At 29.6% G+C, this 17,685-nt stretch overlaps 2 protein-coding genes and 1 long non-coding RNA gene across 5 annotated transcripts; all 3 read right to left on the reverse strand.

Moving 5' to 3' along the window:
• Nucleotides 1-3,843: 3,843 nt before the first annotated feature.
• Nucleotides 3,844-6,861, reverse strand: LOC114394691. The gene is made up of 3 exons (XM_028356362.1): nt 6,523-6,861; nt 4,942-5,088; nt 3,844-4,095 (listed from the first exon to the last, which is right to left on the reverse strand). Exons 1-3 carry the CDS (start codon nt 6,769-6,771, stop codon nt 3,952-3,954), a joined length of 540 nt encoding a protein of 179 aa, XP_028212163.1. The 5' UTR covers nt 6,772-6,861; the 3' UTR covers nt 3,844-3,951.
• A 793-nt stretch (nt 6,862-7,654) lies between these two features.
• Nucleotides 7,655-12,807, reverse strand: LOC114395350. 3 transcript variants are annotated; one of them, XR_003663002.1, is made up of 3 exons: nt 12,559-12,807; nt 12,193-12,381; nt 7,655-7,921 (listed from the first exon to the last, which is right to left on the reverse strand). It is a non-coding gene; the product is annotated as an uncharacterized LOC114395350 (long non-coding RNA). The 3 variants fall into 3 exon arrangements; XR_003663001.1 differs by lacking the exon at nt 7,655-7,921 and adding an exon at nt 9,613-11,199; XR_003663003.1 differs by lacking the exon at nt 7,655-7,921 and adding an exon at nt 9,617-10,013.
• A 3,543-nt stretch (nt 12,808-16,350) lies between these two features.
• On the reverse strand, nt 16,351-16,782 carry LOC114397406 (cysteine-rich repeat secretory protein 9-like). The gene has a single exon (XM_028359448.1). The coding sequence runs from the start codon at nt 16,780-16,782 to the stop codon at nt 16,351-16,353; it is 432 nt and encodes a 143-aa protein (XP_028215249.1).
• Between the last annotated feature and the right edge of the window lie 903 nt (nt 16,783-17,685).

Consider the following 17,685-nt stretch of genomic DNA (forward strand, 5'->3'; position numbering starts at 1 on the left):
CATCCAATCAGTGTAATGATTGCCTCGCATGTCAATTTGGTGAAGTAGATCAAGATTCATGGGATAAACAGTGATATCTTGTTGTAGTCCAAACTGTAACTTCACCCGATTTATTTGATGTCATTCGACAACCGAGAAACAAATAATTGCAGTACATGCAGACCAAATCTCCATGTCTCTATATGCACGTCTAGGTAGGTGTTCTTCAAATCCTCTATACGGGACCCAAGAAAACTGAAATATATGCCAACAAGGCAACATGTTAGTATGTATGTACATATTTAAGGTGCAGATCATGATAGTATTATACCTCATGGCTCTCCATATGATCTATACGAGACCTATATCAGACTAAGTCACCATGCGGTGTGGCCCTATATTCTAATCTACCACCACTCCATCTGAAATGTAAAACATACAAAATCAGTATTCATTGTAATGTTGTAATACACGTCATTGAAATAAAAAAATTAACATTTTGCTATATGCAAATAACCTTTTAGCCAGTGGAAAAGTTGTTTCAGGTCATAGGACTCTTGGTGCAATAAAAGGCATGCGGTATCAAGCCCATGACTGCAATAGTATGACACAACCACCCATAGATTTACCAACCTCCGATGATGCTCGACATAGTTCTCTATACAGGTTTGCTAAACAAGCCGAACCCAACTATATTTTTTTGTTATTCAAATCACGTAATAGGTTCAAATACATTAAATGAACTCTATTTCCAAATTTATCAAGAATTAAAGCACCGCCAATCATGTACATTATGTAAGCTCTACACCTGCATTGTAGTTGGTGCGTTGTTGGTTCTTCGGGCAATGGTGCGCGCAACATGCTTAGCAACCATGTCAGCTTTAGTGCGGCTCCTTTACGTGCATTTTCGGGAGGGACTTCCCCTAGTAACTCGTGGCATAACTCATCCCAATGTAAGAAGCTAGGTCCAGTCACAACACGATCATCGACTCTAATGCCTAGATGAAGTGCAACATCTTCGAGTGTGATGGTGCACTCTCCCCATGGCAGGTGAAAGGTATGTGTTTCAGGCCTCCATCGTTCAACCAATGCAGTGATCAATGCAGGATCAATTTTACACTGTTTGATTAGGGCAATATGTTAGAACCCAGTACACGATAATAATAGTATAATTTGTGGTTCTGGTTCAGGTATTGTATGGTAATAGAAAGTGATTAACTCATTAATCGTAGTACGTGAACGATGAACGTGTTGATGACGCAATAGAGATTTATCATCCATGAAAATGATGTCAAATGGTAAACCGAATACAAATGATATAAAATTTGAATTAAACCCAATAAATTACATATTATAATTATATTAATTTTTATTGTGATAATTAATAATAATTATTAAATAATTTTTTATTTGTTTTATAATATATATATATATATATATATATATTATTTTCATATGTTAAAAATGACATGATAATATTGTTAAAAGATAATATTAAATATTAAGTTGTGTATAAATTATTATTATGTTATAAAAAATTAATATTATTATTTTGTATTAATTTTAAATAAAATTGAATTTATTAATTTTTAATTAAAATATTTTACTGATTAAATATTAAGTTGTGTATAATTTTTTCTCTTTCTTTAAAATCAGTAAAATATTTTCATTAAAAATTAATGTGACTTTCTCTTTCTTTTTTCTCTTTCTTTAAAATCAGTAAAATATTTTAAATAATCAGAAAAAATCTCAAATTATTTTACTGATTATTTCTCTTTCTTTTTTCTTTCTTTCCCCTGAAATGGACTCTTAAAGGACATATACTGGCCAAGGGAAAGTCACATTAAATTCCGTGTGCACCAAGACCACAAATATTATTGTATGACGCTCAGTGCTTCTTAACCAGGTACACCTTGGTCAATGAATTGAACTGTTTTTGACTGTTGATGAATTTAATTACACTTTGATTTAACGTTTTTAGGTTCTGACAAATGTTTTGAAGATTCGATACTTTGTTTGCTAAATGGATTATGAAAGACAAAAATTGAACAAAAATAGAAAATATATTTACCAAAATCGACTTGGCCAATAAAGTGGAAGGAATAACATAAATGTGGGATTCATGTTTAAAATTTATCAGTTTAACGGTTTGTTCAGTGGAGAAGAAATAGGGAGAGTGAGGAAGATGACAATACTAAGAGATGGGAGAAAGAGTATCGTGAAAGAAATGTTTTTTATTACTGTAGAAAGAAATGGTGTGAAACAACATTCCAAATACATAGGGGTGGCTGGGTATATAGATTCATGTTGTGGATAACGGATCTCTATTTTTAAAATCTACATAGAGTCCTATTGAATTTTTGAATCCGATGCATTAAGTCTTTGAACCTATTAAGTTTTATCCGTGGACTATTCGTTTAATCTATGTCTACTCTGTAAGTATTATTGTTGATTTGTTTTTTTAAGATTTTAATCTGTATCTAGGTTATTATTGTTAGTTTGTTATGTTTAACATATTAATATATTTTAAAGTGATAGATTTTAACTTAAAAATGAAATCAGTTTTTCTTTTTTTAATTTTATACATTTTTTACTTTTTTAAAAATATTTTTATAAAATAATATTTTTCAAATCACTTTTTGGATTCATGGATCGATGCATTTACTCATGAACTTTTGCGACCAATACAGATCTTGAAAAAAAAAATCCATTTATTTCTTAAATTAGACTATTTGATCCACTTAAAACATAATTTCACATGTCCGAACTTTAAATGGATGAGACCAATTTGTATATTCAGTCTTATACTAGTAATTATAAACTTGTTTTTATTTTTTTTGTGAAATTAGTCGTTATAAACTAATCATTTGTATGTTGTGTCATACATATACTCTTACATAGTGAATCATAATTATCTGCCAATTCTCTCATTCAACCGTATCATCAAATCTTGCTTCAAAACGTTTACTCCAAAATCATCCATTTAACATAATAAACATAACATAAGGAAAATAAAAAACTTGGGATAACGGGTTCGAATAAATAAAAAATGAGTAGGAAAAATACCAAAATTCAAAAGTTTTACTTGTAGGTTCTTTTGTTTTTTTTTATTTATTAAAATCAGGAGTTGCATTTGGACACTCTTAACACGTCAGACCACCACTATTCATAACCCACTATTTTGCTTATCTAACAATTGAATTTTTATTAGTTATGTTTTTTTTCCTAGCAACGAAATGCTACTCATATATACACTTAAAATTATTAGCATCAGGAATGTCAAAGTAAGTTAAACCCAACAGGTTAACCATTTAACTGTCCCAAATAATGTCAGGTCATATAATTCAATTCATTAACCCGCATAAGCCTCCAACCCAATGAGTTCAAAAAGAGTTGGGTTGAGTTAATTAGCCATGTTGAGTTAATCAGCCATGTTGAGTTTTTTTTTTTTTTTTCAGTTAAATATTTGTATACATTATTTGCTTAAATACCATTTTATTAGAAATAATATTTTGTGAATTATTTTTTATTTCACGCTATTTTACAGTATATTTATTTCACTTATTAGAAGAATTTAAAGAACATAAGTGCCAAAGTAATTTAGTAAGAATTTACCAAAAAAATAAATAAATTAGTGAGATAACATTATTGTAATTGTGAAACTATGTTTATATTTAGATTATTTGTATTTTTTTATTTGGAAAGTCAAGTTATGAGTTATTTGTTTTCTTATAACTCTTCTTTAAAGAATTTAGAAGATCAATTCAACCTTACTCGTAACCTACTAGGATTGAGTTGGGTTGAGAATCAAAACTTAATTTCAGAACAGGTTGGATTTCATTAGTCCATTTTGACATATCTAAATTCAATATAAAGGATAAGGCAACAATCATAACATTATTAACAGAGTACAACACTTGTAGAAATTATGAATCCGAATGAACAATAAAATAACCAGAAAGCAATGTATGTTCATAACTTGGCAACCGGGATGTTATAGAAGGTGGTATGAGCAATATACATCAAATTCCCAGTCTTCTTCAGCTTAAACTCTAATGCAACCATGGTCACATTTCTTCCACTCTTCACCACAGAGGCTTCAGCTAGAACTTCTGACTGCACAAACAATGGAGCAACAGCCCATTTATTGAAGAATTTAACCATGATGAGGAACAAGAACATGTTCTTCAATATATGGGATGTAAGAATCATCTATCATCGCAATGCAACTTACCTACTAGTACACTACATATAGAATGAGTAGAAAACTATATCTAAAAAAAACTCCAGCCTTATCTTTGCAACATTATAAGTGAGGCTCTAATTGTCATGTCGAACCATATATCTCCAAAACTTGAGTTCCATGAACGGTTTTAATATTATATCTCTAACACGCTCTCTTACGCAAGTGCCCTTTGGGATATAAGCATAGATAATGAGCAGGCCCATGAACCTTGAATTGAAATTTAACTATTATTTGAAGAATGGAAGGGTGCATATATCGAACTTTAGAACACTTAGTCATAGAGGCTGTGATACCATGCCACAAACCAAATATCCTAGATATTTAAGCTATTTATGGAGACACATGAATGGTTTTACATCATCTCACACTAACCACATTAAAAGCAATTCTCTAAGTACAAGCTTTTGATGCTTAGTAACTAACAATGCAAATGCAGTTGAATAATGCAAACTGCTAGGCAACACTTAATGCTAAGAATCCCAAATCCTGAATTAAAAGATCTCCTTGCTGAGGAGTAATACTTTTTTGAAGTCGCAAGCTTATGTATCAAATGCGAGGTTAGGCTAAAAACATCAAACTTCCTCAGGCAGCATGAATTAATAAGTCTTTCTAAAGGCTTGAAATCCACACAGTTCATTTATCATTCACTGATTTGCAGAACCGGGAAAGCAGTAATGCCCATATGACAATAGAGAGAATCAAAATTCAGAACTCACATGATTTAGAGCTGCAGAGAGGTAAGACGCTCTAATTTCCCCAAGAAAAAGTTCCTTGTCCTCAGCAATAACAGTTCTAGCACAAGCAATAGACAGCAACTCAATCAAAGACAAAAGAGATCCCCCATGCAGTGTTCCAAAAGCATTCTGCAAGTCCAATAATGAAGATGAAAATATCCATCTACATTCGTAATATATAACTTATTTTTAATCCCTCCCCCCACCCTCCCATCCCCCCAACATAAATTTAAAATTTAGACCTTAGAAAGAAAATAAATTTGGCTGCTCAGAAAGAAAATGGCAGAATTTTTTATTATAATCAAAGTTGCAGCCTCTCACAAACTGAGGTGGCTGTGGTCCTGCAATTACCAAAATTGCAGAAAAAATACAACAGGTGTGACTGCAACTTTGACCGTGATGCAGTTGCAGGATCTTCAAAACAATAATATTGCAGCCACAATTTTGAAAAATTGGTCTGACCCAGCCAAAAACTGTTATACACTCCCAAACTGACTATGCTCAATGTAACCGACAAGAATTATCTAGAAAATTATTAGTAGTTTCGGTTGATCCAATTAACAAAACCTACAAAGCCCAGATACTTTGCACGAGATATGAAATGGACATGGGGATATGGAAAAGTCTTAAAATCACAAGATACAGTATGACCAGGATACTTTAAATAAATCAATAATATTTGTAAAGAGACAATGATCATATCTCATTAATACATAACTATATCAGTGTATGATGATCATAATTTACTAAAAAGTACGTGTGATCATAAGAAAAAACACATTTACAAATCTTCCCCATACTCAAGTATAAATAGAGAAATTATTTCTCCAATGAACATGTCACAACAGTTAAATATCTTCACCCAACACGTGTTAGAATGTCACAAAAGGCATCACTAGTCCTGTCCAAAACAGGCTTGACTCTATAAGAACATAAACAAAATTAAAAGATTCTCCCAGGATACATATCCAAGTGAATCATGTGAATACAGGTACCCCACCAATACTTGGCCATTTTCCTGGCACAAGGACACTCTTTTCCATAATTTTCTAAGACACTACATAGAATCCAAAGTAGCACAATAGTGAATTTGGAAAGGGAGTTTTGAGAGAGGAATTAAATTTTTAAGTGAATTCAAAATATCATATATCAAAATGACTTGTTTGGTATAGACCAATCTTGTTCAATCGAGTAAGAGCACTATAAGCAACAAAGCTTGAAATTTTGAAATCCTTTATCCAAACACTATCTTGATAAACACTGAAAATCATAAGCTTGAGACCTTCATTCCCAACAGTTATCTTGCAAATTACCAGTAATTTCGACAGACCCATTTCACAAAACATTGAAAAACATAAGCTTTAGACCTTCCATCCCAATTTTCTCGACTGCCAAACACAAAACCAACGCTACAATTTAATAAACAAAAACCAATTCATGCAGAATTTCGATTAACAACTGTTAACAGTTTACAAGTACACTTTTTTCTTACCAAATTTGTCAGGCACCACCAAACAGAGCAGAACGACAAAAAAGGAATCAAGGAGAGAGAAAAGGGGTTACAATGATTTGGGGTTTGACAGCAATAGTGCAAGAGATTCGTCCCCTCTTGATATCGTTGAGTTTGATGAAGCTTCCAAAGAAGTGGGAGTAGAAGCCGCGGGTTTCGCAACTCTGAGGAATGGGTTTGTCGATGCCCAATTTGTTAAGCCAAGTGCGGGTCATAGAAACATGTTGAGGAAACTCCTTTTGGTCGGAAATTGAAGAGAGTGTTTGGGTTTGAGAAGCAGAGGAAGAAGCCTTCGACGCCATTTTTGTAGTCTCTACCTAAACACCATCTTTACCTTTCTCAGTTTCGTTCCCAATATCTTTGGAACTAGTTCAGTTTTCATTTTTAATCCCATTTCGCCTTTATGTTCAAGGTTAAGTCTTATCTCTTAATCACCGACAAGTATAATATTTTTCGGGAAATTCTTATGAAATTATTTAGAATTAATGGCATGATAGGGTAAATATTTTTATATTGTGGTCCATTAATAAATAAATTTATATATAATGCATTTGTTGAATTTTTATAACTTGTTATTTAAGATAATTTTTATACCAGCTAATGATATAAAACTTTTTACAATGATAATGCAATTCTTAAATGTAATTCAATTCTTATTTGTGTCGACAAGTTACTAGTATTTTTTTTTTTTTTGTTATATGCTATTTTAAGGTCAAACTAAACTAATTCTTGAATTTGATTAAAATATATTGATCTTGAAAAGGTTTTTTATACTATGGTTCAATTTAATATTGTTGTGTATAGTAATTTTAAAATAAAAATTTTAAGAATCATATACAAGATAATTTTTAATTGATTAATTAATAGTGAAAAATATTACACTGGAGGGATTTTTATTTGTTTAAAAACTTACCTTCTTTTCATTTAGTTATTAATTTTAATTTTAATAACATAATTATAAAGTTGAAAAATTATAATATTTAAAAGAATTAAAAAGAAGAAGAAAATAAAATTAAAAATTTACAATTTTTTAAGACTAAGAGTTTAATTAGATATTTTTTTAGAACAATATAGTTGTTTTTAAAACTAAAAAATAAATTAGATAAATAAATGATCAATTATATTTTATTTAAATTGTGAAGTTAATTAAATAATTAATAAAAACGGAATTAAAAAAAAGTAAATCAGTTACTAATTTAGTTTGAGAAGGATCTAGGGGGTCTGGATCCTATAAAGTGAGCAACTCGATTACTCACGATGAGAAATTCTGTTAAAAAATGATGATCGTTGATTACATATGAAATTTAATCTACGTCTGAAATAAAAGCCGTTGAAATCCACCGTATCATTAATCCCTTCCCCTTCTCATGAGGTGGTGGTGCCGTCAACGTAGAAGTTCGCCGCCGTAGTGTTGGTCCCTTCTTGCTCACTGCAATGCGGTGGTGCTTTCTCCTATAATTACTCAAGTGTTAAAGATCATTAAGTTTGTAATATTAGAAGATCATTAACTTTGTACTATAATTCTAAAAACAAGTATACAAATAAATAAAAATAATATTTATTTAAAGAAATGCGCATAACTAAATATTTAGAGAAATGGTATTGAAACTTTTTTTATTATCTTAAATATTCTTTTGAAGTTATATAAAAAGAAGAGGTTATCATTTTTATAAGAGATCCAAATGAACCAAAAGAAGTCAAAACAAAAGAATTTTTGAAGACATAAAAACTAATTTTCTTTTAAATATTCTCTTTCTTGCTCCTCCTATTCTTTCAAATACTTTTTATAACCCTCTCATTTCCAAACAGCTCCTATAAAAAAATTGTCTTTTTTATTTGAGAGAATAAAAATGGTTGAATCAAGGATGCAAATGCAAATTCTGAAACACAGTCATGAACCTACATAGTGACGAAAAGGAAGATGTTCTAAAAAAAATAAAAAGGGAAACACAACCTACCTACACGATGACAAAACATGATTTTTTTTATTCTATTTTTTTAATTTCATTTTTAAATATTTTATATTTGTTTTTCTTCCGGTAACAAACCTGTTGTTGCAGATAATTTTGCTTCCTCACCGGTGAGGAAGTGAATTTTGGATTTCACCTTAGAATCCACCTATATCACAGAGACTGGCTCCCTACCTTTAATCTCCATAAGCATTCTCCTAATCAGGTTATATTTAAAGCCCTAAGGTTTTTTTTTTATCCCCAAACCTCCCACCTCCTTCTCCAAGCACACCCTATTCCATTCAACCTAGTGGATTTTATTTCTCCCCCCACCCTGCCCACAAAAAACATCTAAACATAGATTCAAAAGTAGAGATTATATCTACCGGAGCCTTGAAAATAGAAGGAAAAAAAATAGATCGAGAGATACCAAGATCACCAAAAGATATGTATTTACTATTCCATAGATCATTACTGAACCTTAAGGTTGGTTGTGAGTTTAACTGAAGGTATGGTTTTGCAAAGGAATTACATAGGGGAGATAAAATAAAAGTTCCCTCTTAAACATTGTGGTGCAGATCATCCAAAGACCCTAAGGGCCAGTGAGGAAGCTTCATTTGAAAATTTGCCATGCTCCAAAGGAAAAATCTTTGACTAAGTGAGCAATGTTTGGTTTAATTAGTGAATTTGGTGTAAAACTTTAATTTATTGAGATAAATGCTTCTATTGGTCTAATTAGCGACTTAGCGTGCTAACAACATAAGTACTCATTTGTCATTAAACATGTACGAGGGTTGCTCCTGAGTATTTTTTTTTCTGCTCTAGAAAGGCTCATTGTGAAGCGCAAATTCAATACTGAATAAAATAATGTTATTTTAATCCATAATCCAAAATCTTACATAAGCTTAATTAACATTAATAATATTGATTTCTATGAACTATTTGACTGTCTACTAATAGAAAACTGAAGAAACTTTTACTAACTCTTTCACACCACAATCTAAGTTTTATAGTTAAATTAGCTGCTGAAACTTATACGAAAAAATTCATTTAATTCAATTTTTATTTTAAATAATATTTTTGCTTGTATTTAGCATCAATCAACTTAAGTAGATATTAATGAAAATCAAGGTGTTATAGCTCTGCCTCCGATTAAAAGATATAGAAAAATCATTTAATTGAAAATCCATCCACCTAACTCGATCAGACACAAATGCATTCTTCTTATTTGATAATTAAAACAAAACCTGGTAAATCTCTAGCTCAAAACACCACCAGTAATCCATGGATTCTTCTATAAAAAGGTTTTATGTCCAGACCCTACATCTATCCTAAAATTTTCAAAATTTTAGTAACGAAAATTTTCAAAATTACAAGTAAGGTGCTTCATCACTAATGTATTTTTTTCTAGTACATAAGCTTAATTATGATTAACAGACTAATACTATAATTTCTATGAAATATTTGACTGTCTGAGGAGATATTAATACATTATTCTTCCCTGGTTACAAACTAATCTTTGACTGTCTCGCTCATTTTCAAAACCTGGAATAAAGCTTGTCATGAATCATTTCATCGGGCTTGCCTCAACTTCTCTGGAAGAACAAACAGAGATTTGCTATTTTAATTTTGTCATCCTTTGGCAGATATGTGTAAACGCAAAGGAATGGTACGATGTTAGCTTGTACCATTTGTTAGTGTGATTATCATATGGCTACATTGTTGATAAATTTCTTTACCTGTTTGGATTTTATGCCAGGAGTTTTATCCAGATCCATTACTGCCTATAACAAGTCAAATAGAGAGTGCTCTTGTGAATGTGCATAAGCAGTGGGTGACAAACCTAGCAAACATGGATGTGCAAGGAAGACTCCAATTATTGATCAGAATTTTGCCTGATGTCAAGGGGTCTTATGGTGAGTGTCTTGCATGTTCAAACTAAAACAATAATTTGATTTTATCATCTTAAATATTTCTAGTTCTGACAGGAAATTAATAAACGCATATGTGAAACTGACCTAGGAATAGTTTCTCAGTATTGTCTGCCAAGACAAGTTGGAAAGACGATTATGCAATATCTTGAAATTTAAGATGATAAAATAGCACATATGCACTTTATTTTCCATATTGCATGTTCATCTTTTGCAACTTGTCTCGCTGATAACAATGAGACTATTTCTAGTTCAGTTTCACATATGCACTTTATTTTCCCTGTCAGAACAAGACAGATTTAAGATAATAAAATCAAATTAGTTTTAGTGTGAACATGAAATTGAAGACATACACACACCATAAGACCCCTTGACATCAGGCAAAATTATGATCAACAATTGGAGTCTTCCTTGCACTTTCATGTTTGCTAGTTTTGTCACACATTGCTTATGGACATTCACAAGAGCACTTTCTATTTGACTAGCTTGAACAGTTGTTATAGGCAATAAGGATAAAAATCCTGGCATAATATCCAAAAAGACAGAAATTTATCAACAATGTAATCACGCTAACAAATGGTACAAGCTAACGTCGTACCATTCCTTTGCTTTTACACATCTGGATGACAAAATTGAAATGGAAAATGTGTTTGTTTTTCCAAAGAAGTTGAGGCAAGTCCAAAGAAATGGGCCACGACAAGCTTTATTCTAGGTTTTGCAAATGAGCAAGGCAGCTGCAAGGTCTGCGACATTGCAGGACATAAATATGATCACCAGAATCTGATTCATCAGATAATCATTCCAGTATATTCTGGCAGCTGAATTGTTATTACCCATTTCGTTATGCTTCCTGCATATATATTAAATGTTTCACATGATTATTTTAATTTTCTCATGACCAGAAAATGCAAGAAACAAAACCCTTAACAGGGAATTTCCCATGTATTTAACTGCATATGCTATATGCTAGGAATCAATGAAGTCAGAAATTGAAAGATTCTAACGAAATATATTTCTTTTTATAAATGCTTCGCTGAAGAGGTAATCACTATTTGATGACAGATAATATTTCATATATTCTTTTAGCCCAATCCTTGCTGTTAGAATTCATATCAAAGAAACAAAAGAGGTTTACAAATCTAGCAAAAGATACTTCTCGAATATATTAAAAAGAAGTAAGTAATCAAAATAGTATAAGAGAACTGAAATTCTTTCTTTAATAGTATCATCATTTGTAAGGAACAACTCGGGCTTCAAAATCTTGTAAAATATATAATTAATTTCTTGATGCATTGAAAAACAAAAAGATAGTCAGATTTGCTTGGACTAGAAATATATCCTGAGCAGGCTGCCATAAATTTTTAACATCCTATAAAATCTTCATTCACTCAGATTTATTCTGCATTAGGGTTTAATTTGGGTTGAAAAACCATTAATTACCAAAAACAATCATTCATTCATATATATACATATATATATTCGAAAGAACTACAAATATGATAAACTCATGATAGTAACTATAGTGTGGCCCATAGGTCAACTTTGTGATGGCCTTATCAACAATTTTTTACCAAACACAAAACGCAGATTAGCTAGGCAAAACTAATATTTAGACTGGACAAACAAGTTATAAAAATGTAATTTATATTATAATATATATTTTAAAATATATTACATCGGCACAAAAAAATTATATTATATATGTGGAGTTTAGTCTTATATGTTAATATGATAAATCTTATAAATTATTATATATAGATAGGGTATTTTGCTTTAAAAGGTTGTATAATAACCCACCACTTGCATGTACACACATGGCAATTAAGAATAAGAGAAATGTTACCTTGAAGCAGCAGTGATAAGTTGTTCATCCGTTAAGTAAACATAGTAGTTAAATACTATGTAGGCTGTATTTCCATTACTCAGACATAGAACATATTTCAAGAACCGAATCAATCATTTTTGCTCAATTAGGGACATGCAAACTCTACTTTGTTCTATGCGGGTCAAACCCTGTCGGTTTTTGTGTTACCTAACAAAAAGTGAAAAGAATTGGAAAATAGGATAAAATAGATCTAGAAAACCTCAAGGGGAAATAGGGAAAAATGAACAAATGAATTGCAAAAATAGACCAAACAAAAATTAAATAATGAAAAACAAATTGAATAAGAAAAAAATACAAAAAAAAAAAGAGAGAAAGATTTCAAACCTTCAACAAGTTTCGAATGGCTTGCGAGGATGTGAGTGGTGGAAAAGAGAAGGATGAGATTTGGTGGAAGAAAGGGAGAAATTTGAAACTTGAAAGTGAAATGAAGTATTGATTTAGAACTTGCCTTAGAGAATGGAAGACAGAAAAGACAAGAGATACAAGAGAAAAGAAAAAGAGAGGAACTTAATATATATGATTCTAACAACACCATCAACCAACGGTGTAGAAGATGATAGTGAAGGTGCGGCACAAAAGATTTGTATGGTCAAACTCGTAACGTAACTAATCAAGGTCATGCTATCAAGTGTTTTAATAAGTGTTAAGAAATATTTAATATATTTTTATTAATTTCTTAAAATAATTTAATAAATAATTAATGATATTTATATTTTTAATATAATAATTAATAATTAATGTTTTTTATTCTAAATAAAAAAGTATTAGTTTATACTAGAAAAAAATATTAGTAAATGCTTTGAATATATTATTTTTTTATATTTTTAGTATAGCAGTTTCTTTTGATAACATTTATTATTTAGTGAATGTTTAATATCTTTATTGTTTAAAATAATTATAGAAATTATTAAAAAAAATAATATTTTCAATATAATAAATTACTTTATTCTTGAAATAATAACTTACTTTATAAACGTTAATCAAAATAGTTTACCATAAATTTAAGAGTTTAATATAGGAGATTTATTAATTTTATATTAAATTGATTTGTAATTTTCTGAACAATTTGATAAATTTTAATTAATTTCTTGACCAATAGTAGAGTAGTAATTAATACCTCCAAAGCATTTGTCCACTTGCCATGTCTGATATCAATAACGTATCTCTTTTATTATTTCAACTTTAGAAATATTATAAAAGTACCTATCTGACGTACTCTTTTGAATGCAGTCTATTTTTTGGTAGAAATTTATTGATGCTGAAAAATTTTTGTAGGTCTCACATTAAATATAATAATTTTCGTTCAAATTTTATAATTTTCAAAAAATAAATTTTCACTTATGAAAAACTGTTTCTAACGCATACTCCTCTTTCAATTTTCTTCTTCTCTCCATCAGTCAAATTTTTTTTAATTGGTATGAAAATTCCTCAAGTTTTTTATATTGCAAAATTTTGAAAATAATAAAAAATGGCTTTAATTATAGCTAGCTCCCTATCACATTCAACTAATTTGCAATTTCTGCTCCTTTACACAAAAGAAATCATTTTAGTCTATAATACAACTTTGATCCTCTTATCGTTCAATATGTAATTTCGGTCTCACGTCTTTAAACAAAAACATTTAAGTCTTCAATTTTTGAAAAATTTATATTTTGGTTCACTCTTTAATTTTTTCTATATTTATTTCTTATATTTAATTAGTTAAATCGTTCTCAATAACACCTTAAATAAATACGTTAGTATTAAGATTCAATTGAATTAAAATAAAAATATGTAAAACTAAATATTAGACCAAAATGACTGATTTTAAAAAATTGAAAGACTAAATTATTTTATTTAATTTAAAATAGGAGAACAAAAATGAAGAATGGACAAAATAAGGAGAAAAAGTTGTATTTTAGACATCATTTTATTTTATTCCATACATTCTTTGAATGTTGTCTTATATGAATGGATATCAATTTAGTGCTCCTCTCTCTATTATCAGGCATTGTGACTAACGATCAAAATTGTGATTGTAATTTAGTGCTCCTCTCTCCATGTTTATGACGTCAAGAAATTTATGCCTAAGAATGACTTGCCGTCATGGAATCTTTGTGATGTCAAAAAATGAATGTTCTTGTCCTACACTCACCAAAGATGGTTAGCTTTCATTAATCTCAATTTCCATAAGAGAGCAAGGGTGCAAAATCTGCCCCAAGGATTGCTAACTGCTATCCAGGATTAGACAAATCACCATATTATGCATATAGCCCAGCAAAAGAATACACAATTCACTGATATATATATACAACTGTCAGACTTCCATTTTAGAGCTGCACAACAATGAGAACAAATTCCTACCTTAAGCAGCACAGTTTTTACAAAGGCAATTATCTAAAGTTCAAGACACTAATTTAAAGTCCTTGACAAATATAAAAACCATATTACAATAAATCTCTGCAAGTTGGCAATAATCCATATATATCGTACTGCCTCCTTGAGAAGGTATGGAAAGACAAATTAAAATCCTTCACATTTTTAGCCCAACCAATCCTTGCTGTTAGAATTCATATCAAAGAAACAAAAGAGGTTTACAAATCTAGCAAAAGTATTGAAATATATGATATACTTAAATACACTTTATACCAGAAAAGTATTGAAATTAATATATTAGAAATATTTTTAAATTAACAAATCAATATGTATATTTTTTATTAAGATAAATAAATCATGCTTATCATTAACCTTTTAATTTGTGTTTTTTAAAAATAATTTTTTATTTTATATAATTAGTAAATACCTTTTGTAAAATTAAGCATTTTAAAATGTAAGGCATAAGTATAACACTAATGATTCATTAAGGTTCAATATGTTATAAGTAAAATTTATGTATTGATGAGAATCCAATTTGACTTTAGTATAACATGTATACTAAACAAAGTCCAAATAAGATGTAATGTCTAACTGATGTGTCACTAAAATCACGAGTCTTTAAGTGAGAAGTACATTCTTTCACCACTACATTCAAGTACTCATTTAAATATTTGATATAAAATATAGTATTAATATAAGTTTTATATGAAAATAGTTCAAAATTTTAATTTTATTCTTTTTTATTTATTATATTTTTATAATTTTATATATTATCTTTCAAAATATAATATATAAGATTAAATTATATTTTCACATAAATTAGAATAAGTATATTTATATAATTTTATTTTTTTATATTATATTTATCTTTAAAATAATGCTTTGATTTAGTAACAACATTTTTATCTATATTCATGCTACTTATTGTAATATAGATAAAGAAAATATCATCAATAAATCACATACATAAATATTTTAAAAAATAAAAAATATTGTCCTTTAATTATGTATCTTTACTATATAATTTAATTCTTTAAAAATACATACCTGATTAAATAAAGTTTAATATAGATAAAAATACTATTATAATAAATAACAAAAATATCTTAATATAGGTAAAAAAAATATTATTATTAAATTACATATATAAATATTTTAAAAGATAATAAAATACTATCATTTTATGATATTATAATTTATATTAAAAAATATAAATTAAAGAAAAAATTTAGGCTAAATTATACTTTTGGTCCCCCACTTAAGGTTTAATTTCACATTTGGTCCCCCAGTAATTTAATTCACAAATTGGGTCCTCCTGTTTTGTAAAATTCTACAATGTTGGTCCTCTAAGGCCTCAATTTGACGTTGACCGTTAAGTTCATATGTTGACTGTCGTCAACGTCTGAGAAGCTCTTGAAAATTTTTACCCATCTAAGATAAAAAAAAATTTACGCTAACTCAATCCCCCCTAACCCTAATCCCTACCCCTAAATCAAATGTATTTACAAATCCCTAACCCTAAAAGTTTAATTTCATTATATTCCATTCCTCACCTTATTTTATTTCAATAAATCATTCCATTTCTTCTCTTTTCATCAACCTAAGTATAACTCAAAGCATGAAATTCTAAACCATATAATATTACCTCCTGAGTTAGAAGTGGTTGGAGTTGGACGAACAGAGACTGATGGTGTAGGCGTTGGGACTTGGGAGGAAGCAATGGTGTTGGTGCGAAAGAAAGGGTACAGTTCGTACCTAACATTACAACTGGGATTTAAAATTCTCCCTCCTAGTTTCATTCACGGTTTCGAACATCAAACACGTGAAGTTTGCTTGGTTTGAGATATTGGCGGTGTTGGACAGGCCAATAGCAGGCCTTGTGTCTACGGTGGAGAAAAAGGAGCGATTGGAATAGCGAACCATGTACTTGTTGTACCAGATCACAACTTGTTTGGACAGGGAGCACTGTAAGTCTGATGATAGTTTCTGCGTTGCGTTTATAATGCATTGTCCACACAACTGAAATGGGACATCACCCTTGCACATGAAAAGTCCATAGACAATGTCAAAGGGGTTTGTTCCCGTCACTGTGGAGTTGTAGAATACATTGTTGGTGACGACGTTGGAAGATTGTGAAGAGAAGAGGGTCCTGATGTTTATTTGGAAGGGATTTGTAAATACATGATGAAGCATAAAACCATTTTAGGGTTAGGGATTTGTAAATACATTTGATTTAGGGTTAGAGATTAGGGTTAGGGGAGATTAGGTTAGCGTAATTTTTTTTTTTACCACAGATGGATAAAAATTTTCAAGAGACTCTCAGACGTTGACACATGATAGTTAACATCTGAGCTTAATAGTCAACGTCCAACATTATAGGATTTTACAAAACAGAAAGACCCAATTTATGAATTAAATTAATGAGAAATCAAATGTGAAATTGGACCTAAAGTGAGGGACCAAAAGTACAATTTAGCCTAAAAAAATTTTATATTATATATTCATTGTATAAAATAAGTTTTCAATAATGTGATAAAAATACATAACATTATAAAAATATAATATACAAAATAAAAATAAAACTTATATAAATATACATATTCTAATTTAAGCGAAAATAAAATTTAATCTTATAATTATTATATTTTAAAAGATAATATATAAGATTATAAAATACAATAAATTAAAAAAAATAAAATTTAAATTTTGTATTGTTTTCATATAAAATTTATATTAATATTATATTTTGTATTAATGAATATTTAGATGTAGTGGTGAAAAAGTGTGTTTTTCATTTTAATTATCATGATTTTAGTCCTTACTTGAGTATTTTTAAAGTCTAAGGCCCATTAATGATTTACTAAGGTTCAATGTGCGAAAACAGCTATTAGTGTTAGCAAAGTCATTGATTTCTTGGGAGATTAACATGGCACTCTGTGTTGGTCTGAGTGGAAGTTATATGCTTATGCTATAAAGTGGACGACTTTCATTGAGAAACCGTGTTATAAGTCCAAAACAAACTTTTCTTTTGTCTTTAGAAGAATATCAACTTTTTGTCACCTAAATTATACATATATCAATTTTTGAAAGACTCTT

This window comes from Glycine soja, chromosome 18 (assembly GCF_004193775.1).
Source record: "Glycine soja cultivar W05 chromosome 18, ASM419377v2, whole genome shotgun sequence".
NCBI lineage: Eukaryota > Viridiplantae > Streptophyta > Magnoliopsida > Fabales > Fabaceae > Glycine > Glycine soja.